The sequence below is a fragment of the Lepidochelys kempii genome, chromosome 2 (genome assembly GCF_965140265.1).
Source record: "Lepidochelys kempii isolate rLepKem1 chromosome 2, rLepKem1.hap2, whole genome shotgun sequence".
Classification (NCBI taxonomy): Eukaryota; Metazoa; Chordata; order Testudines; family Cheloniidae; genus Lepidochelys; species Lepidochelys kempii.
In genome coordinates, this window is record NC_133257.1 from 182,475,142 (window position 1) to 182,499,516 (window position 24,375).

At 38.1% G+C, this 24,375-nt stretch overlaps 1 protein-coding gene across 13 annotated transcripts in view; it reads right to left on the reverse strand.

The window, feature by feature from the left end:
* BBS9 (Bardet-Biedl syndrome 9) overlaps window positions 1–24,375 on the reverse strand; it is a 439,570-nt gene that overhangs the window by 199,161 nt on the left and 216,034 nt on the right. For all 13 annotated transcript variants that reach the window (XM_073332918.1, XM_073332919.1, XM_073332921.1 and 10 more), the window contains one exon: window positions 16,977–17,159. In XM_073332918.1, the coding sequence (XP_073189019.1) occupies window positions 16,977–17,159 (183 nt within the window). The remainder of the gene's footprint in view (window positions 1–16,976; window positions 17,160–24,375) is intronic.

Sequence of the window (24,375 nt, forward strand, 5' to 3'; positions counted from 1 at the left end):
AATACTACTATTTATAATTACCCCCACAGAAAGGTCTGATTCAACACTCAGGCTCATAACACAGAACTCTGATTTTTTAAATAACCTATATGTTTGAGAGCTCACAGCAAACACTTATGTTAGGCAGGTCAGATGTGGGCAGTCTATTATCCTCCAGAAAACATTGCCAGATCTGCAACTTTTCCACAGTTGTTACAGCAGAATCACAAAGGCAGCATTGTTGAGAGGCCTAGGCACAGCACACAAGTTCTTCCTATCATCATCTGAAACAGGCATATCAGGAAGACCCAATTTATTGAATATAATTTGTTCCAGACTTGCTGGAACAAACAATGCTACCAAGCGTCCTCTGATTTGTAGCCAACAGGGAAAGGTTTGTCTCCATCCTTTTGCTTCTGCGCCCAGATATAATGATAAGCTCACTTGGAAAATAGGTAAAATAGCGTTTTAATACTTTTTAGCCAAATTGGAGATACAAATCTAGAATTTGGAGATTTAACCTGGATCTGTGATAATATGCAAGACTGTGAGCCCATAAATCAACTTGATTATCATACTCATTGTAAGGAGAGTGATCACTTTAGATAAGCTATTACCAGCAGGAGAGTGGGGTGGGAGGAGGTATTGTTTCATGGTCTCTGTGTATATAATGTCTTCTGCAGTTTCCACAGTATGCATCCGATGAAGTGAGCTGTAGCTCACGAAAGCTTATGTTCAAATAAATTGGTTAGTCTCTAAAGTGCCACAAGTACTCCTTTTCTTTTTGCGAATACAGACTAACATGGCTGTTACTCTGAAACCTGTCATCAGTATATGTTATTATACATCTCACAGCCCCCATATAAACCATCAGGTGATTTCTATGTGTGAAAGTTAATGAACTGTGGATCTGGTTTTTGGCATGGGGGTGGATCTTAGATGCATAACCTTTGGATGACATCAAGGCCTTCCCACTCTCTTAACGTGGTGAAAGATCTAAAATGATGTTCTCTCTTAGGTAGATGATTATCCTCCTGTATTCCAAAAGGATAGGAAATAAAACAGAATCCCCTATGAACAGGAGCCTGGACTAGCTGGTGAGACATTTCAAACCTCTGTTGTCCGTGATCATCAACGTTCAAACACTCCTAGATGCCTCCTGCCTCTATATACATTACTCACAGATCACTCTAATGTATGAAGTGCTAAGGGAGGAAGTTAGGTAGCTGTTGTGCTGGAGTTGCAGTGTAGAAACTGTTCACCTACATCATACAGAGTTTCTATATGGACCAAGACTGACATTTATGAAAGCACCTTACTTTCAAAGCTGGTAAATTGGCCTAACTTTCAAAAGCACTTAGCACCCAACAGCTCCTGTTGAGTTTAATGAGGGAGAATTTCTGGCACATGGAAGTGAGAAGCATGGCTGTGCCCCAGAGTTTCCCTAGCAATAGGGCTGAACTGCCTCCTGCATCCACACAGAAAAGATCCAGCTGATAAGTGACAGACTGAAGGAGATATGATGATCCAGCTGTCTCATATGACTTTTATAAAAAAAACTCCTAATAAAGATACTTTATTTACTATCCATCCTACATACATTTAACATGAAAATTAAAAGAACCTATATGTGTTGCTTTTTAATTGCTAATCTTAAAGGTGGTTATCAAAAAAATGGCTAACTTGATCTAAGAGTTTCAGCTGAGTTTATGCAGACAACCATAAGTAAACAGTAACAAACCACCCATCCCATACTATTTAATGCTGTATTTAACTATTTGATTTTATCAGTGCTCCACACGGGAGCTAAAGGTTTCAACTTTATTAACACCATTCAGACTATCCTAATCAGCATCAACACAGCCAAGCTGAGCCCACAGTTACTAATGATCTCCTTAAGAGGCAGAGTCTGTTTTCACTGATCATTTAAAATAGCAGTTGCTCAAACCAAAGACTTTCAGACACAGGATGCAAGACAATCTTAAAGAAAAATTTTAATGGTGGACAATCAGATTGATACAGCAGATTACAAGAGATAGCTAAAAACCTCCCAGAAATACAATACTTCCTTTTATTTCGTTACCTGGTACCTGGACCACAAGCAATACAGCTTTGTACGCATACATATACTATTAAGCACTTTGCACTACATCCCCACTGAAAGGACACAAATCATGACACTGAATACACACCAGTAAAATACAGGTAAAATACTACAGGTTTTGGCTAGATTTTTGCTCCTGGAAGGCAAAAATTGTAATGATGCAAAATATGTAGAAATTTACTTTCCAGACAACAGTTTTCAAGTTTTTAAAGGAAACAATATATGCAAGTCTAAAATGAATACAACCATAAGACATTAAGGTGCTTTAAACTCTGTTGATATCAATAGAACAAAAGTAATAAAGCTTAGCCCTACAAACATCCCAAAGGCTCTGTTTTGACTAAGAGCTACCCACATTTGTATACAGAAGGTCACCAAAATGGTTAGACACTCAGGATAAAGTTTTCGAGAGTGTCTAAGTGATCTAAGAACCTAAGTCCTGTTTTCAAAAGTCTTTTCAGTGTTGCAATCCCGAGTGCCACAAAGACTATACAGCTTTAAATATCTGGGATTAAATTATTTTTGAAAATGAGATGTAGGCACTTTTGAAAATTTTTACCCAGCTAATTTAGTGGCTGAAAGAAAGGAAAAAAGAGGTATTTGCCCTATTTGTGGATGAAGTATATTTTAGAATGCCTGGCACAATGCATTGTATTATTCAGTTCAAAGTACACAATTCATCTTCTTTGACCACAGAAATTATTTGAAATTTTGAAAGTTAATTGCATCCAAAGTTTTCTTGGTCTGGAACATACAACCTACCCATAAAAATATATCATTAAAACCTTCGGACATACATTGGTATGTGAGAATCTTACTATTGCATACTCTTTCAGTTCATAATTTGAGCCACCCTCATTTCTCTATCAGGATTACACTTGCCACTCTCAGATTTGTCAGAACCTTTGATAAGGGCATAAGCATCTGGTGACATGGGCCTGAAGAGGCAATATTCATACCATTCCTCTCCAATGTGAAGGAGACGGATGCCAGGTGACATTTTGGTAAGCCTCAAGCCTCAGACATATGGGCACCACACAAAGTAAAGGATACATTTTTAAAAAAAAAAATAACCCTATATTTATTTAGTTATTTCAAGAAAGATACGCAATAATAAAATGACATTCCCATCCTCAGGTATGCCCCAGTCTTGCAGTTGCCTCTTTCCTTTGAACCAGAAACTCCTAAGGCCCATTTACAGAGCCACATCCTACATTTCTAATGTTTAAACCCAGTATTATTTTCTTTATAGGAAGGAGCTACCATCAACAGCACTGATACTAGAGGCCTCAGTTCAGCAAAACACTTGAGCACTGCACCTGCATAACTTCATTCACTTTGAGCTTCAGAGTTAATTGGGACTTAAGTATGTGCTTAAGTGCTTTGCTGAACAGCGATGGACATATTAATGGTAGACCTGGTCATTAGACCTCTCTCAGATGAAGAAAGTGTTTCGTAAGTACAATAAAGTGGTGTGCATGAAGCGTGTTAGCTCTCCATTTGGAGACTGTGACCTATGGAAAGAGTGCAGAAAATCTTTTGGTCCCCTGTTCAGTGAAGCACAGGAGATTCACAGGGTGTCCAAAGCTAAAACCAGGGAAATTGCATTTTTATTTTTTGTGCTGTGAAGCTAGAAACTTTGGCTAGTTTAATTATTTTTTTAAATAAAAATGCAACACATAACCACTGACCAGTCTTAAAAGACAATCATTTGTATTCATAATTATAGCCAGATCAGACTTTATTACAGTAAATATCAGTTTAAAATATTAACTGTGGTTATTTTTGCTATCTTTTAACATAGATAATAATCAAGGTGACTCAATTTTGGCCAACTGTTACAATTTTCCCCTCACAGAAAATAATAGCAAGGATTTCCTGTTTGAATGAAAGCTGTTTGCTCTCCACTGCATTTTGTAGTGTTTTTAATAAAGCATGAAAACTATTTGACAGGTCAATGGAATTAAGCATTGTACAATTCAATACTGAATTGATTAAAAGGCTTCCTTGAATCTCCCTTCTAACTAGATAAAAGTGGAACATAAAGCAACAAAAAGTAAACATGTAAATGCCAAGTGAAGAAAATTCATTATTTAGCTTGCAGATTATAGCAGTGATGTTTTAAGAGCCAAAAATTAGAAATGAAGACAAATGAGGTAATGATTTGCTCTGGAAGAAAACACCACATTATTCTGCATTCCCCTACTCTTGTGATAGCGTAACACTGAAAGAAGAATACAAACAGAAGATTGTTTTGTTTGTTGCTGTCTCCTGAAAGTCTGCTGAGACAAAATGCACAGACCGGATATCATGTCTTTGGGAATGATCTAAACTCTTCAAGCACAAATGTTTGCCCACCAGATTATCAATATCAAAGGATTATTCACAATCAAGTCTATAATATGGACAAATTATTCAGTTCACTGTATAACAATGTATTTTTAATAGATATCCCTATCACTCAAGAACTACATCAGCACTTCGTTTAGAAGTTTGGCTGTTATATATGTATATGCTGGAATCTCTTCCCCCTCCCCCAAGCTGAATTCTTTTTAGAGAATGCAAATAAAGAGCAAAATCTCAATATAAACCATATGCTTGTTAATAATGTAAACCGCAAAAATAATGCAGGAAACGGGAATAAAATACAGTAAGCGCTGAAATTAGAAAACAAGGTTAGAAATAACATACCTGGATTTGAAAAAGTTGCTGGAGAAATTTATGAGCAACAAAGTTTGTAGTCACGTTAAGATAAGTATAATCAAACTTTATTTTTCATGACAAAAAGCTTTTATCTTAAGAGTCAAGTGGCCTGATGGTTATGCTGTTTTTGGATTTTCCTCTTTGCAGTGGTAGAACGTGGGTTTTCCTCAAAACAAGTCCATACATATACAATAGGCACACTTAAAAAGTTCTACAAGTTTGAAAGATTTTACTAGGTCTAATGGAATTCCCCATTTTAAAGATAAGGGATATCTCTGGAACTGGTAGAATATTTCATACTAACAGAATTCTTTAAGTCTTTCCACTGTACATGTATCAGACTCCAGGTCTTGATGTGGATACAGCTGAAAGGCCCAAGTGTTGGTGCTTTCCAGTTCCACCAGGATAATCTCTGATAGTTTAAAGGGGGAAGGAACAAAGTATGTTCATGGACACAATTACAGATAGCACTCAACAGCAAAAAAGGGCAGCACTAGCAGAAAGCTACACTAGTTCTACTCTGTGACCAGATCTAGAGGTCAAACCAGATGGCCATTATCCATAATATCATTTAGCTATTAGAATTTCTACTTGAATTTGAATAATAGACTATTACTTAGTTTAAATTCTGACTCTGTTTCAACAGGTGTGGAAGTGGCATTATCAATTATATTAAAGTGAGGATAAACCTAGTCATGTAAGACAAACTAAAATCAAGAGAAAAAGAAGGAAAAACCCTGGCATAATAGTCCAAAACAGAGCAAGCAGGTTGCAGATAAATTTCTTTAATCAAACATAGCAGCAATAATATTTCATTTTCATTTATACCTCAGAGAAAAACCACACCTGAAGATTGGAACATTTTCTTTTCAGACAATCAGATCTGAAGTCTTAACATATTATCATCAATTACATGTATTGTGGTAACACCTAGCCCAGTCATGGATTAGTGCCTTACTCTGAAAACATATAACAAAGAGATGATCCCTTCCCCAAAGAGCTTGCACTTTAAGTATAAGACGAGAGGCGACAAATGAATATTACAAGACCACAGGGAAGTATACAGTAAGAAGAAGACAAACAGGTTATCATGAAAAATCAGCAGCAACAACTTACTAACTACCTAACCACTGTCAAGTTTTTTGTAAGCATCATGGCAGAGGAGACTTAAGGAAGGACAGATTAAGAACCGGTGAACAAATGATCATTACAAAATAGGCCTAGTCTGAACCGTAGGCAGTCAGAATTCCCTTAATGCCTTCCTTCCAGAATATACTCTGAATTGGTATAAGACATTGCTTAAATCGCATGAGTACTCTGCATAGCTATTAAGTAAACTAATCTTCAAGAGTAACTATTTTCATACTATTTCAAGGAATCTGATTCCAACAGTAAAACCTAGAATTCTGGGTGGAGTGGGATTAAGGTCACACTTTTTTTTCCTCCATCAGAAATATGCCTGTCAATGCTATACAACTGGGATGTAATCAGCAGTTAGTCCTAGATTAGAAAGGGAATGGAATCATGATCTGTCCAATGGGAAAACACTCCTTTTCTACCACAGTGTGAAGAACAATCTCCGGAAGCTGACAAATATGAATTCATACTGCTTAGTAAAATGTGTACGAATGCCTATGGCAGCACTACATCTTTTGTCTAGGGGAGCATACATAGCATATAAATGCATATGACTCACTTTTTCCTGGGGAGTGTTCTTTACTTTTTATCAGTATCTTTGTTCTGGTATTTTTCTCCTCTAAGAAGCAACTTGTGGTCCACTGTATTCTTTGATCTCAGTTGTAAGGACACGAGAAGTGAGACAGATATTTTTTGAAGGGCTCTAGTCCACTGACATGTATTTTGGGTGCTCTTTTTACACCCAGTTTGTCCCAGAGCCTCTCTTGAGAATGAGCAGAAAGATGAGCATCAATTTGGCTAGGAAGCAGAATGGCATTCTTAAATCTACCTTATTCTCATACAAGATCAGTACTAGCCTTCTATTGACTGTGCCCCTAACTCCCAAACAATTGTTGCTGTTTTGCCAATTGAAAAAGGGGTCTTGTTGGGAAAACTATACCTTATGGGAATACCTTAGTGATCTTGATGGAAAAATCTTGTAAGCTCAAAAAGGGGTATTGTACAACTATATTTACGTTCAAGAGCAAATCAGTTCACTAAGATCATCAGATAATTTCCAAAGTGTGCAAAATGCAGGTATTTTTTAGAACTCTAGTAATATGAGGATGGCTAGATAGCACGTAGTACCGTAAAGCCTTTATCATGAAGTTGATAGCTACTATTTTATTAAGTATCTGGTACACAATCCTGCAGAAAGTCCCACTTCTAGAAACAAATGGATATTCGAGATTGTAGGTTTTCTCTGGCTAGTGCTGTGGTCTGTGCACCAATACAATGAATGGTAACCAAATCAGAGAATATGCCATCTATGACGTAGCAACTCTTTTTCTAAATGAAGACTGTGTTAGTCACATTTCTAGAGTAGGTTTATACTTCCATTCTCCTCTCTCTTTCAGTGATCTGTTCAAGGAAGAATGGACTGAATGACCAATCGGAACCTGATGTATCAAGGTCCAGTCTAGATAGTAATGTTATGGGTCCTTGCAAAGCTATCTGAATGTTCTTCGATAACTGTGGCTAAATTATTACATGGCCTGCCTTTCTGATAGGATGTGCTTTTCTATCCATGCGAACAGTCTAGAATGAGAACAATTAGTTCCAGTTCTAATCAATCTTTATAAAACATCCATGTCTCCACCTGAATGGTACATGGAGGTAGGCCTTTTTTTTTTTTTTTTTTTAAGGTTGATCCAGGCTATTAAGTTAGTTATGAATGTCAAAACTAATTACAGGTATCTGAGATAGTGCATGTATTTGCTCTGTTCTTATAGGTCCAGGACTGTTTTCATATTTTCTAATTTCTGTTGGAGCATGAAGAATATTTACTTAGTACTTCCTAAAGACCAGCTGGAGGAAATGCTTTTGTGGGCCATTTCTAGCAGATACTGAATAGTGATTAAGATATTTGAGTGGCTGATGTGCATGTGAGTGTATGAGAGGGTCTTTCAATACTGATAATTATCGGTATCTCCTTGCAACGTTTTAGGTAAGTTCCTTTCATGCCTTTGGTAATAACTGCAATAGTACGAGTCCATCATGACAGACTACCCCATATTAGGAGTATCTGTCTCCTGAGATTCATTGGCCAGTCACTGCATGGATCTAGGGTTAGAGGAAGCTTTATGGCTATATTTTGATTGACTTTTCGCTCTCTTAATGCTCTGATCTAGTACTGCCTCTCTAGTATCCTTGGTCCTTTTTTTGGATAACGGAGCCAAGATGGACAAAAGCAGCTGTTGTATTCATTGCATAATCTGTGTGCGTTGAACTTCTTTGTAGCTGGCTTACAAACTATCTTCTTTTGCTTCCTTACACTGGAATTAGCTAACACCTCATTTATCTTTTTTTTTTCTTCCAAAAAGCCTTATGCTGGTAAATTTGGCTGAAGTGGGGTGCTACTTGGCTTCTGTAGCCACCATCAAAGAGGTCTGCATGCATACACGCTGGTAGCTCTGGATCTTGCTGCAGAACTCAATACATCCAGCAGTGTGCCTGCCACAAATGAGGCCACAAGTTCAGTGATGCTCGATGAGATTTTCCTGACTTGGAGAACACATGTTGGACCATGATATATTTACCCTGGTGAAACAACCGAAGGAAATGGATACTTGAAAAGATACTCCTGAGGCCTCACAATGCATCTCAGGACAGCTTTTATTTTCATGGCAGTAGTGTCCTTAGGGAATCGCTTCCCTTCTATTATGATAATATTCTTTATTGGACCATCACTACAGCATCTACTTAAGGAAGCATGATGTATGAGTTTCTCTGTTTCTGGGACCTGTGAAACTTGGAACACTGCCGACTCAGACATCTGGATTTAATGGGTTGCTCCCATTTCCATTTCATGGCTTTTTCCACTGTCATAGGGAATCCCTATTTCTCCCTTTGAGTTCAGAGAAGCATTTACCTGTTGGCAGTTTAATCCTCTGAAAGAATATGTTTGGATTCCCAGACCCCCTATAGCCCTTTTTGCCATAGTTTTTAACTGTCTCAGGGTCTGACTCTCCTGGTTCTGATTCTGATAGTCTCGCCTTCCTTAGTTGAGAAGGTGAAAGAGAATGCCAAACTGGTCTCATGTCTTTACTAGGACTTCTTAGATTTGTGGGTTTTGCTATATTTAGATTCCTTTTTCTTTGTTTCTTGCTACCCTGGAGCTTAGGGGGTAGCCATGGGCTATCCTGTGCCCCTTTCTAAATTTAATCTGCTGCTTCACCTGCTGGGTAGAAAGCCTAGACTCCGAGTATATCGAAATCTCATTTTGTTGAAAGATCCAGTCCAGAATTATTGAAATAGGTTGTACCATGGTCCTGGCAACGTCTCAGTTCTTTGGCTTGGGCCAGAGTGAGAGTGCAAAGAGAACAGTACACCCAAATACGTTCCCAGGTCACATGAAGAACACTGAAGGGATTATTTTACAAAGTCAAGAAATCCTTACAGGCAATCAAGGACTGCTTCAGTTTTCTTAGTTTTATTTGCTGAGTCAAGTCCATTGAATTTTTGTCTTGCTGGGGCTGTTGATGTTGTCTGACGTACAGCAATCTCCCTGCCAACTGTACATACACTTGAGGGAGAACTAACATCATTATTAATTTATGAAATTAAGAAAGATGTTTTCCATGGACCAGTGGACAAGGAATCTCCCATCGTATCATCTGTAAAAATGGCAGCGCTTTGTTGAAAATAAGTGATAGTAATTTTGTCTATGATCTCAGGGATCATTTAACAAACTAAAATGTTTGCCTGATCTTCTAAAGCAAGGCTAAGATGGGGGGAGCACCTGGCTTCTTCCTTGGCCTCATTGGCAGACAACACTGTCTTTGTGAACTGGGATGCATGATACACGTTGCCAGATAAACATTTGTTGGGAAAAAATCTGTCCCTAAAAAGAGGTGAAAATAACCAAAGGAGGGTTTAAAGCAAAAGGATGGCTAAGAATCCCTGCCATTTACCCTACAAAAGAAACAGTAGCCTATTGCTGCCTGAATCATTCCTGCCTTTAACGGAAGACCATTTGAAGACAGGTGCCTTGGTGACTGAGTGCTAATATGACCTTCTGGAAACAGATCTGACTGCCTTTGGTTCTCAAAAGAGAGGACCTACTTAGCTATGGTGTATTAACAGTCATGAAACAAAATTTCACAAGATTGTTGAGAATGTTTCCATCTTATTTTCTCAAACAAAGCCAAAGATATCCAATTTTATTTAGATGTTAACATTCCATGGCAATATTTACAATTCAAGTACTGCAGCACTTTGCTAGCGTGAGACAGCCAGAAAGAAAAACTGACCAGTCTACTTTCATTGTCGGCAATTAATGTAATGCAAAAAAGTAAACTAATTGCATGCAAAACATCAAGGGTAAAGTTATGTTTTAAAGTACCTTCAGTTTTAATTATTTTAAAAACATTAATTATATAGGTAAGGACATTTTTGGGGTGTTTTTAATACTAATTTTAACCAGCGTTCATTTAAAACAGCAGTGCAATATACTGTACAAGATCATGCTGCTGACATTACCTTGGATCTACAGACCATTCAGTCAAGAAAAAAATATCCACAGGACTCTCCATTGACATTATTCTGACTTCTTTGAAATAAATGAAATCAATAGAAATGAAAGGGATTCCATTATGGACTGCAAATGCATGAAGATCTTTTGAAGCATATACTGGGAAAGAGAATTGTTGTTCACTGTAATGCATCAGCGATGTCACTAAGAAGTCTAGATGAAAATTGTTGTGAAATGCCACGGTGCATTGCACATTCAGCAGTTACTACACTTCTGTAGTTTAGGTAAAAATCAGACACTAAAGAAGATTAATCTAATTAGCTTAACAAAGAGAAGGCTGAAGTGACTTGATCACAGTTATTAAGTAAATACACACAGAGAAGATTTCTGATAGTTGAGGGCTGTTTACCCTAGCAGACAAAGACATAAGATACAAGGGCTGAACACTGAAGCTAGACAAATATCAGATTAGAACTAAGGTGCTTTTATTTTTAGTAAGAGGTAATTAACCATTGGAACTTCTTTCCAAGCAATGTGGTGCATTCTCCATCACTTGAAGTCTTTAAATCAAAACTGGATGTCGGTCTAAAAGTTATGCTCTAACTCGACCAGAAGTTATGGGCTTGATGCAGGCACCACAGTGTTACACAGGAGCACAAACTGCATGATCATAATCATCCCTTTTGGTAATAACATTTGTAAAACTATGAACATAGATACCTGTCATAGGGTGGCCCTGCCTGGAATGATCCCCCTTGACAGGCCGCAGCATGACAGATGCACTTGCCTCATTTTCCCCTTTCAGAGTCCGCCCCCATGCCCAAACAATCCAGTTTTTCTTAGTACAAATGGCTATTGTGGGGTTAATTTATTATAACAGGCCAATGCATGTAAGCCATAAAAAGAGTCCCACAACCACCCTACAGAATTTCCCCAGCATAGCCCAAATAGTACATGAAATGTACATGCACAGCCTCTCTGCTGGGAGGTCATCTTAACCAGGTGAGCATCCCTCACTCCCCTCTGCCCATTTACTCTTCCCCTGGGTTCAGCTCTCTAGTGTGGAGATGTCAGCAGGTAAGCCCCTCTCTGCTGCTACTCCCATCTTAAGCCTTTTCTAGCCCTTGGCTCCAGCACTCCAGCTTACAGCCAGCAGCCATCGCCCTCTGCTGCTACTCCTACCTTCAACCCTGTGAAGCCCTCTGGCCCAAGGTCTAGTTTGAAGATGTCAGCCAATGAAACCCTCTTGTTGTTCCCCTTGCTTTCAGCCTTCCACTGGGAAACATCTTCTGCTTCCTTCCTGGACTTTCTACACTCCCCTAGTAGCTTTCACTTGCCTGATGCTCACTCAGCCAGCTCTGATTCACCAGGTCTGTCTCACTGGGTCTCTCCCTGACCTTTTATAAACTGGATATTGCCCCGCCCTCTTAATTGGCCAAACAGGAGCATCTGCTCTGGCTGAGGGAACTGGACCTACTTTAATCAACCCAGTCACAGCCACCCTGTGACAATACCAAATTAATTTGATGCCTGCAAAAGTTTGTTTTTAATTATATTTTTTATAGCAAGCAGGCAAAACCAAGACGACTTGTGAGAAAAAATATACTTTTCCCCTCCCCGCACCAACCACAGCGAGAATAGCAGATGAATGACAAAAAGACTGGAAAATACCCGAGGAGATAGCCAAATAGGGCAAGGATTGTTTGTAAACCCTTCAGGGCTGGAAGCAGCAGGTGAAACTGTATTGTAATACAGGTTAAGTCACCACAGGATTTCACGGGTTCTACTAATCCTTCCTTTCTTGCCCTGCAGAGAATTTGTCTTTTTCAACTGTGTCCATGAAATTCATAGTTAAGAATCAGAGTGAATTCAGCTTGATTTGACTTGGTATGTTTGTCCTACCTCACTCAAACCTCTATTGTGTACCATTTTCTCATGAAGCAAATTAACTGTTGAAAGAGAATGATTTACAGATATTTATTGGCATTTACTGATTGTGCTCAAAATAAGTGGTGAAGTTCTCCCTCTACGGAGCTTCTGCCAAATATATACATCAAATACACAGTGTATAGTGGTTAGAGTGCCTGGTCCACCATAGTTAGCAAAGAAAATCATGATGTCTTGGAGGGGAAGCTTAATATATGTAGGAACTTCTCAGTTAGGAAGTTCACTAGCTAGTGCTTAAGGCATGGCTTTTTGTGTTATATCCTTACTCTAATATGGTGTCAGAAGTAAGTGAATCCCTCTTTTAAAAGAAGGAATTTGGGAAAGCAAAGAGACTACCAGAGTGGTGAGTAAGTGGGGAAAATGGAAAATCAGGGAGGAGACCTGTGAAAGCTGCTCCATGAAGCAGACAGAGCCCTGTATCAGAGCAGCAATGGAGCCCATGGCTACGTAATCGAAATTTAATTTTGGCAACTCCTGCAACTGACCTTACTGGATCCAAAGAGCTGAGCAATTCCAGGTGGCTTTGGGTTTAACTGGCAAAGCACAAGAATACCAGGTAAATTCCCTGATATTTGCCAACGGTGAGATTGCTGCTGATATCCTATGTGCCATACCGACGAGGAAAAGAAAGAATAAACCAAAGTGAAAGAGGCTTTAGATGCCCATTTCATACATAGGCAGAATATGATATATGTAAGGACCAAATTTAGTAGGAGGAGCCAGGATGTTTTTATTACTGCAGTTCATAGTCTTGCTGAACACTGCAAATATGTAAAGCCCTGAATAAGCTTCCATCAATGGAAGAAGAAAAGACTTCCAAGAAAGATGTTAAAGTCTACAATGACTTTGCTTTGATAGCAATTCCAGCATCTGGGGTATATAATTGTTAACCTCACATTACCAACTGCCACTGCCTAGTGATATATCTTTGGAGTGCTGGAAAAATATTTGCAAAAACCACAAGTAATCTCTATAGGCCTATGGACAAAAGAAATACAATTTAAAATAACTAGGTCTAAAGAGGAGTTGACAGAAACTGAATGGTGCAAAAAAATTGGGAAAAGACCGTCTCACTATACTATGGATGACAGCTTTGGTTCTTCCATTCTAAAAAGTTGTTATAGAAGACATGAATTGGGTGAAGACATCCCTGGGACTTGGTCCGGATTTACTGTAGTTCAACTGAACTCAAGAGTCTGGACTATACATATATGCTAATTAGTGAAAACAGCAAAGCTACGATTCCTGATAGGTTAAAAAAAGGGTTATACAAAGAACATTGCTGTCCAAAAAGTTTAAATCATTCTCCACAAGTTTTTAACAGCAGCAAACATTGGGGGAAGGAATCAAGAAATGTTGAACATTAGCAGCCCTGAGAAAATTGTACATATCAAAATTAATCCACTTACAACTTATATTTAATCTTGAGAACTTTCAGTCACGAAGGGATCCCCTTTCACAAAGTGGAGCTCTTTGTGTTAAAGAAACAAAAATACGCAACAAACAAAAAGCCTATATCATGTACAAATGCTAGGAGATTGCTTTTTTGTCAAATTAGCGATCCTATTCTCTTTCTTTCTCACTTACACCCAAAGCCTGTTCTAACTTCATTTGACATTAATTTCAATAGGACTATTATTTGGCATTTAATAATTGCTTTTGCCACAATGTTTTCCTCATGTTATTCTGCTTTAACATATACGGTGTCCATATTTTCTCTGTAACTCAGTAAGATCATTAACTCAAGTTCACAGCATTACATAACATAGTCAACTATTTTAAAAATAACTATTTCTACCTTCAAACATTTCTCTTTCCCCAAATTAAAACTGTAATATGAGATTAATTAAAGGTTGAGTGTGGAAACAACTTAGCTGGTAGCTATATCAAATGTAAAAGAAAAAAAAAGATAGCAAAAATCAAAAAGGCATCGCCTAGCAAACGTTAACTATAACATCACAAATTTGACTATAATAGAGAATGGGTGATTTTGTGCAGTGAAATTCCTATGACGACATTATTTGGTAACATCATGGGAACCATAAAAATAAGTGGTATCTCTTATTTTAAGATACATAACAGATTTTCCCATGTTGTACCAGAAAGTGTGTCAAAGCAATACAGTAGTATAAGCCCTAATGGAACAATAAAAGTGAGGCATGCAAAACCAGATAGTTTCCACTTTCAGGGGACTCAAATGAACCTTCTGCTGATTCAGCTCATGTGAATTTACACCCCTGACTTTTTCACTTTGAGTTTCAGGTTTCAGTAAGTCCAAACACCAAAGCCCAAATGCCCACTGTTTATCCAGGTTTGGGGTAAAAACTATGTGAAACACCAAGTTTCACTTGTTTTCTAGTTGAAACGACGAGTATTCCTAGGTGCGTTTGGAACTTAGCCCAAGCTTGCTAAAATGGCTACTGACCAGCCCAAAATTTGGCTATATAATGAAACCTGGATTCAGTTTACATTGTAATAGATCAGCACAGCTTATTATAATGTAATTGTGAATTAAGAGTATGCAATTTAATATTCAAATAGATTTTTAGATTTTTTTTTTTTTTTAGTTTTCCATTCTGTTTTCATTAAATATATTTCCCCATTCAATTCTGACAGGAGTTGTACAATATTGTCTCCATTTCAAAAAGAGATGTGTGTCGAACTTCTCTTCAAACAGTAGGATGGATTTCTTAATGACAATGTGCTTTTCTAGTGCATGGTCTGTATGTTTACACACAACCATAGAACACTCAGACAGTTATACACATTAAACAAGTACAGAATACAATAGAGATCTGCACACACATGATATATTCACAGTATGGACTGGACGTGAGAATTTTACTGTTCAATAAGATTGTGTCCTGTAACTCATATCTATTATATAAACAAATTGTGCCATATATATTTCTTATTAATAAAGCACAGGATAATATTGTCACATTCTGGGGTACAATCCAGAACATGACAGTGAGGGGTTATGTCACTGCCTGCTCTGTAACCCTTAGTGCCTTAAAAAGGTCTGCTGCTGTAGTTCTCATAGGAGGATGCTGCCAGCCAGCATACTAGTCTGTACTGAGTGTCACTGGGTTAAGCAGCTCTAACACAGCAATCTACCCAGTCACACCTAACCCTGTTACAAAATTGCAGGAGGGTTTTGTCTGTTTACAGGACATAATATCAGAGAATATCCATAATTTACCTGTAGAACTGGAACAAACATTTCACAGTGACATTAATGACAAGTGTATTGTTAGATATCAAACAATATATTACATCACCTTTTACATAAATATCATGGCATCAGTGTGAATGGTGCAGTGAGTATGTCAAGCCTGACAAAAGTTGCTGCCACAGAGTAGTGAATCACAAATGGGCCTCAGGACACAATTGTTTAAGGCTCTATGTGGCCTTGAACAAGCTACTTAACATCTATGTTTTTTAGTATCTTCATCTATAAAATGATGTTATTTACCTATCCTGTAGGGTGCTATGAGGAATAATTAGATACTGGTGAAAGGCTTTGAAAATGTAAAGCACTTATCATAATCAGTAGCATGTAAGAGAAAATCTTTTTCCTGTGCTTTATTAATAAGATATTGAATATTATCGTTAACAGAACCTTTGTTCCTTAAAAATTCACTTGGTCTTCTTCTCCATTTGTCACTAATAACCCTTTCTTTATGACATTCTTTTCAAGAGTTCACCTTCTCCTGTTTATTCTCCACATGAAATTGTAATCCTAAATCCGGTCTGTGATGTCATAATTGACTGCTGTGGAAGTTACTACAAAGATTGTTTACAGGCAAAGGCTCAAAGGAAAAATTAACAGAAATATAGACTACGCTATGCCAGCAATATGGTCTATATAGTCAATATTTTCAAACATGCTTTTTAGTAGGTCTTTTAAAACAAGATGCCATTTTCCCGTATCTGGAATCTGTTTTTAAGGATGTGCTATTTTAATCTAAGGCCTTGTGTAGGCTGGGGATTTGCCTTAGTAACAGCCAATGATGTAGCTGGTGCAGTTTAAAAAAGCTGCTATCTGCACAAGTGGTGCTTACCCCAAGCTTAAAACCAGGGTAAATCATAATATACAGCAACTTTGCCTATTTACAGTAGGGGTTTGCTCCACTGCTAGACACAGACTATAACTGCAGCAAATCCACAATGCAGATAAGACCTATTACAACTCATTCAAACAACAACAAACTACAAAACTATTATCACAATTGCCACCAGCATTTAAATAGATGTATATACAGCTATATTAGATATATGGATATTTCCATTTGGTTTGACAAGCAAGGACTGGTTAACTTGAAAGTTAATTGGTAGAATGCAAACCTTGAGATGTTCAAATCGAAGGCTTCACCGCAGTTGATGAGGAAGAATGGATTTGAAGTAGACTCAAGCAAATCTTAAAACAACCCTTTTAAATAAAGTTTTTCAATACAGTATAGTGGGAAGGGAAATATTACATTCCATTATAAGGAACGGCCATTTACAGAACACATTGGGAAAACCAAGTTAATTGATCAGTTCGTACTTTTCCACATATCCAGATTTTCAGTAAATCTCACAGATCCTTACCAGCTCTTGGGTATCCTGCATTAATGGCAAAAACGTAGCTTCCAGAATAGCAACTTGGTCAGTGCTGAGCTTCTGCCACAGACTAATCAACATAATCACCAGCTGGGTGGCACTTTTCAACTTTGTGAATGCCTGGAACATATTGGTTTGGTTTTCCTCTGCCGCATCTGCTAGAGCTATTATCTGCAAAAAATCACACACTTTTGTAAGATATAATTATACCATTCTTAACACTCCATACTAAAATTACATTTGGCACATTGTTGTTTTTCTTTAGAAGGACCCGACCAACTTTGTCTTCCATAAACACAAGTCACAGACAGTATTAAATAAGTTATCATTTGTCAAGGTAATTTAAAATCCATGTGGCAGTGGGATTAATCAATAAATTCAGTCGGTGCAGAGAGAATTCTGTTTAATGCATATTCTACAATAAGGCACTCCCCAGGTTGATTCCCATCACCTAATGTAATACTATAGTCCCTAACCAACTGTAAACATTGAGGATTATACCACACATGATGTTAATCACTGTTTGACCAACATCCTTGTAGAACTCAGTCAAAAGTATTACATTTATTTTATTTCTTTTAAACTGTAATTTAATATGTCAGTTATTTCTATATGGAAAAAACTGCCATGTTTTTATTTTATTAGGTGGGGTTGTATGCATAGTATGGGCTAGTTCAGCATTATACCAATAATATAGATGCTCTGGTATGTGATTGGTTGGGTAATGTCATTTTTAACACCAATGTAAAATACTGGACTACACAGACCTTGAAAAGAAAATTCAGTGTATGCTTGCTTTAAATATCAGCTCCTTTTCCTGTAAACTGCCATGATATTTTTATCCTCTTCAGTACTCAGTGGAAAAAGCTAGAAGCAGAACCTGAGAGGAAAACCTGAAACTACTCAACGGAATTTTACTAATATTAGATGTATTTTGTCATTACAGACACTACTGTCCATTTTCTACAAATGTATGCATGGCATTACCTTGCAGAAATGTGAGAAAAATAATATTTGTTTTATATATAGATTACAAAGGTGTAGAATCCTAAGGGCTCTTTCTATGCAACTTACGACTGCATTCTTCAAGATAATTTCCTATCATTTCAATGTAATTTTATGCAACAGCAACAGATTTTCCATGCTATACGTAGATTGAATTTAAAGGAAATGAGCATTATTTGGTGGCTAAGACTAAAAGTAGGGTTTGAGCCACAACTTCCAAGACGTATTTTAATCTCAGCTACTGACATTACATATTGCCTACTAAGGGCTGGTTTTCAGACCATCTGCAGCTGCCATTTAAATCAATGCACAGCACTTCTTCAAAATCAAGCCCTTAACCTCTTTCTTCTTACGTTTACTCATCTGCAAAGAGACGATACCTACTTAACAGGGATGTCGTTAGACTTAATTTTGTAAAGTGCTTTGTGATGTTTTCATAAAAGGCCCTATATAAGTGCAAAGTATTAGTATTGAAACAGAATTAATTTACAAAGGAAAGCTAGGATAGCTCAACCTATTAAAGTTCAGCACTATGTGAAAAGGACAAATACTATACAATGTATCTTCAGACTGAAAACAAATCCAACCAGCTGTGAGCATTTGGTGAAGGAAAACTATTTTTAATGTGCAACACTGGCAGTACAGATGGGGGTGTTCCCTTTGGGTTTACAGGTGAACACAGAACTGAAGAAATAGTGAATTTTAGGAAACAATAAATATAAATTATTTTAAACAAAAAGTGTTGGTTGCTTTTGTTTTATTTTGAAGTGTACGTTTCCAAATAACATGGAGTACCCCAAAGACATCCAAGTCCAAACACTATATTAACTAAAGTCAAGTAATGAGGCAGACACCCAGTAGCTACACTAAGGGAAGAAGCTCAACTCACAAAAAGTAGAGTGATATTAATCCCAAATGGTGAGAACTGCCCTGATATGCTCTAAAATTGGTTACAGGAAAGGAACAGCATCGTAGACATTAATCATATAGTATGAACAGGGTCACATCTAGTTCCTTTACCTCAATCTCATGGCTCTGTTTGCATGCAGTACAGTCACCACATCACAACTGCCAGCCAACCACAGAAAGATGGCACAACGCCAGAGTAGCAATATGTCTAGGTAAAAAAAATCTACATGCTCACTCAGTCACTGAAGATGAACAGTGGGGGTAAAAGCTACATACGTGCTCTGAGGCCTCAGCAGGCCTCTCAAGAACTGGACATTAATTTTAAGTCACATTGCACTTGTTGCCCCATCATCACTCATAACTGCATTTTGCTCTGTATTCACTCCAATTTCAATTTTACTCAGTTTTGGAGTTGCTACACTTCCCAGGACTTTAATGAAAGTTCTGTCTGCTGCCTCTTTAAGAGAGGAATGCTTGTGCATAATCCTCTACACAGGTGACTAGTTTATCTATCCCACATCCTGTCAGACTCTTCCCATTCACTACCACTTCCTGTTCACTCCATCTCAAACCCTAACGTGGCTAGGGCACACCAAGAAAAGCCTAGTATTTCCTTCAAATCCTTCAGAAAGGATTTAATACACAGAATCTCTCATTCCAAAGATACAAAGCAAACCCAGAACCACAGCCAGCACTGTGTGATAAATGCAGCACTGTTATGCACATCTGACCACCTCACCCATTAATCCAGAGTGGCTCTGTTTTTAATTTTTCTGAGACGACAACTGTAGGCAATTGTTCCTTTCCCTCAAGAACCCTCTCACAGGGGCACTAAAGGGATCTGTTTTTTCACCATTCCTGTTCAATTGTTTTTGAGACTGGTGAAAGTGAGGAAAGAGGAGCAGAGATGTATTTTCTATGATACCCAGCACTATGACGCTATCATATCGTACCAGGCTAATGTTGTGTAATGAATAACTCAGAGTCTATATGAGCTTGGATGAGGGCTATGACTTAACCTAGATTAGATGCAACTAATGTTGGTGGGTTGGAGGAAGCAGCTGGAAGAGATGACAAATCTAACACCACCCATAATTGAGAAAGTGTGTCAGCCATTTGTAACCAGTGCACAATGTGAATACCTTATTAGATCCCAAGTTGCCCATGGATGCCCAGGTAATAGCTGTGGGCAAGATCACTTTCTTTTATTTGCACTAAATGAACAGGGTGGGATTTTTTTCCTCTCTGATACAGATCTTGCCACAGTTATCTACTGCTTTATCTTCAAAACGATACTTCAATATTACCACTATTGTAATGAGTTACATTTTGAGACCACTTGAAAACTAAAGCTAGTGCAAAATGAAGTATCCCACTTACTAAGTGGAGTTTCAGACCAGTACTCTGGGATAAGCACAAACATCAGCACATTGCTGTTTGAGAAAACAAGGTGCTGGTTTTAACTTATAGACCCTAAATAGTCTGGGCGGTGGTTATCTGAATTACACCCTGGGCTATCCTGCCTCAAATGACATCATCTGATTCACTTGAGTTTGAGCCCTTCAATAGAAATGAAAAGGACCTGTTGGCTTGGTTTTCTACATGAGGGATGTTCCACTTTGGAATTTGCTCTAAAACTTGTCTCAAAATAACCCACATTTGTAAAATTTTCAGTCAGACAACCAGGTTCATCTACTTCCCAGGATTTGCGGAATGGGATGAGCTGAATCTTAGAGCAGCTTGATTACCATTGCTTACAGTGAAAGGGTCTTATTGTTTGATGTTTTATTTGTCAATGAGGTGAGGCAGCCTCTTCCGATATAATTGTGAGTTATGTCCAAAGCAAGGGACGCATACTTTTTTATGTTTTAAAAATCTAAATAAATATCTAGAATAGAAAAGAATTCAATGAATAAATAAATGAATCCGCCTCCCTAGAACTACTTTTAACATGCCAAATCTCTGAAGAGTTTTAAGAAGGAGCTTTTTAAAAATCTACCTGCCACAAGAATGTTTTCCTCTTTGTCCAAAAATTACTCTGTTCTGAGAATCACAATATGCAATCTGGTTTTGCATTACTGAAAGGCTTAAATTCCTAAGGAGGCAGGGTGGTCTCGGGGTGTTGCAACCCTCAAACACATGCCAATGAAATCTTTATACCACACCATCATGTATTATACACTATTCCACCCAGCACTTACAGAGAAACCAAAGGCAAAAACAGCTTTTAAGTCTAAAATCTTCTGCTTATAGATGAGGAATTGCAAACATGTAGCTTCACAAGATCTGAAACATCTGGGATTATAAAGATTTTATTACCATAAAATAATATATGTCTACATTGACAATCTCAGTTTCAAAACCCAATCTCTATAATTAGATAGGGCAAAGGTTATAAGGAGAATACTCGTTGAGGTCTGTTCTGAACTAGATGTCTTAATAATATAGAAAGCAGCTGGGATAGTCTCCAGAATCTTTGCAACGCAATCCTCATCCAGATCCACACATGGTTTCACTCTCAATGTATAGGATTAAAAAAAATAAACCTTTGCTTAGAGAGGAAAATGTCTTTGAACAATTCTTAAGACATCAGGTAAATGTCTTTAAAGGTTCTTCTGAGAAGCTTCACTCAGACCCTTAGGAAATTTCTAAAAGTACAGGTTCTTAGAACTTTTTCCAAAATCTCAAAGTAATTTCCACATTTTACTATTTCCTCTTCACCTGGATGTTATTTCTAATAACCATTTTACAATGAGGGGAAAATGAGAATCTTTGTCTTTGCAAACTGAGATTCTACAGTCTCCCTAGATTCCACTGTGATTTCTCTCTAATTTCTAAACTACCTTCTAGTTTATTTTTCTATCTGCTCATTGTTTCAGATAATGTCTTCTTTACCTTCTGTATAAACATACATAAAGTAACAAAGCAAGGAAACCACTTCTTCACTTACAGTAGAGGCCTTTCTACATCCCTTATTTCTTCATGATTGCAAGCAAGCTTTAGCCCCATTGTCCCTTACTGCCACTAATACAGCTGTAGAACATGAACTTTCATTTGATCATACAACCTCTAGAAAAAAATCCATCAATTCAATACAAGGCCCATTATTGGATAGTCCCCTTGTTTCTTAGCAACACAAAGTCTTCACCCAAAAGATAACCAAAAAAACAGGTTTCACAAAACCTCCATACTCAAAGCAGTAGAAGATGGGAAAGTGGCTGGCAAAGATCAAAGAGGCACTGGCAAAGGCCAAAAGCATAGCATCTCGTATAATATTTGTTTAAAAGTTGATCATAATTTTCTTTTCATTTATGGCCTTTTTTGTGAACTCTTTTCTGGCTGACCAAATTCTAACCCTGTTCCAATAAACCAATCTACAGTAAAGCGGAACCCTGCTTTTAAAAAAAGTTATTAATGGAAGCACATTGTAAAAAAGAAACAACACCCAAGAATAAATATTCTCTACATCAAGGTCATGCATTTAACACACTTCCATTAAATTTCACATTCACAGTTGGCAAGGGCAAAGCTCGACTCCAGAAGTGTTTTTATAATATTCTGAGAAATTCATAGACTTCACCCTCCATGAGTAATACCAACAAGATTTGTTCCAAATAATTTCTAAGTAAAGAGACTTTGTTATGATTTCTGTACATCATATTCACGTAGGAAGATGTGTCAAAGGTTAACTGCTTGGTTTTCCTGCATGTCACCTTTACTCAGTACTTCATTTGTGCCGGGGCTTGTCAGGGCCAAGCCCTGGCACCTCTAGTCTTGGCAGTTTGTAGTCCCAGCACCTCTAGGCTTGCTGCATCAGTTATGAAAGTAAACAAATTGCCTGATCCCTGGCATCTCTTTCATTACAAATTAAGCACTGCCTTTAGTCCTTTGAAGAATGACTAGTGAATTTTGGGTGCTTCAATTTTTGGTTGCCCAACTTAAGACACCTAAAAGGTTCTGATTTTCAGAGCTAGACCCCCTACTCCTAAATGTACGTACTCAAAATCACTTTTGGAACAAAACAAATTGAGTGTATTTATATTATATATACATATACACACAGACACACACACACAGGGAGTTCTGTTTTCTCCAAACAGGAATGTTTATTTCTGTCACACAGGCCAGTTCTGGTAGGTGTTTATTTTCCACAGAAGTCAATGGGAATTGTAGGTATCTGGAATTTCCTAAAATCAGTGGTTGGTAGTTATTTATGTAAGACAAAAGAGTCTTCATCAAGGAATGCATTAGAAGTATAATTATTCTGATGAGACATGGGCCCACCCATTACAAAACAAACAGTTATTGAGCATCGATTAATTCTGCAACCAGTGTTACTCACGGCCTATTGAGGGACTCCTAGTGGCCGGGTGTAGTACCGCACTCCTTTCTCACCTCTGGTGTCCGCTGCAGGTTAGCCTTGGTAGCTCCTTAGTGGCTTGATGCTTTGGCTAAGTCACAAAGTCCAAATGAACCCCTTAAAGAATTATTAAAGAATCCAGGATTCTGGATCTCCCTAGGGTCTTCAGCCCAGCTCTGGGCCTTTCAAATTCAGCCCTTTGGTATGGCTCTCAAATAAGCTCTGTCCCTTTTGGGGTTTATGCCACTTTATCTATGATGGTAGGGGAGTCCAGACCCACCTAATACTCCAGGTTCCAACCCAGGGACCCTATAAACAGCAGCCATGTATGGCTCAACTTCAACCCTCTGATGCTATTTCCATGGGACACTTCCTACTGTGCCCTTTTAGCTCCAGACCTATCTCAGGGCCAACATCCTCAGGTTCTTCTCCCTCTGCAGTCTCAGTGTAAACTCAGCCAGCCCTACATTCTGACTACTTTTCAGACTCCTTTGGACAGCCAGGAACTGATCTGCTAAGACCTTGCAGCTCCTTTTATATGAACCTGCTGGGCTCTGTTGCTAGCCCTTGGAGGACCAGGTCTCTCTAGTTTCCAAGATGGCTGCCCTCTTGAAGTTTCTCTAGGCAGGCCTGGAGGACTCATCTTTGCTACTCTTTTCTTCCCACCTCACTGCTTCCTGGGGTGGGGTGTAGCAGAGCAGAGGGACCTCTAGCAGGGGCCACAAAGGTCTGGTACACCCTGTCACAGTGCCCCACAATTAAAACTTAAATTATGTGGAAGACTATTTGCTCACGCTGCTTCAGAAGGCAAAGTCTTCTATGCTTGGAAACAGTCATGCAAGCTGAAACACTGATCATGAGTTCATAGATCTCTTTTGAGAATTATTCTTAGACTAATTCCTCACAACATACCTACCACCAATATCTCCTTGATCCAACCCCTTTCTAGTATGTTTGAAGATAATTAGGTCAAGCACCTCATAACTTAGGATTTTGTTGATACCTATGCTAATAGAAAGCATAAAAGTAGAGAATATAGGATGTCAGAGATTCCCCAGTTCATTCCTATGAAAAGAGATCACTTATTTATCACTAGACATTTTGGAGAAGGAA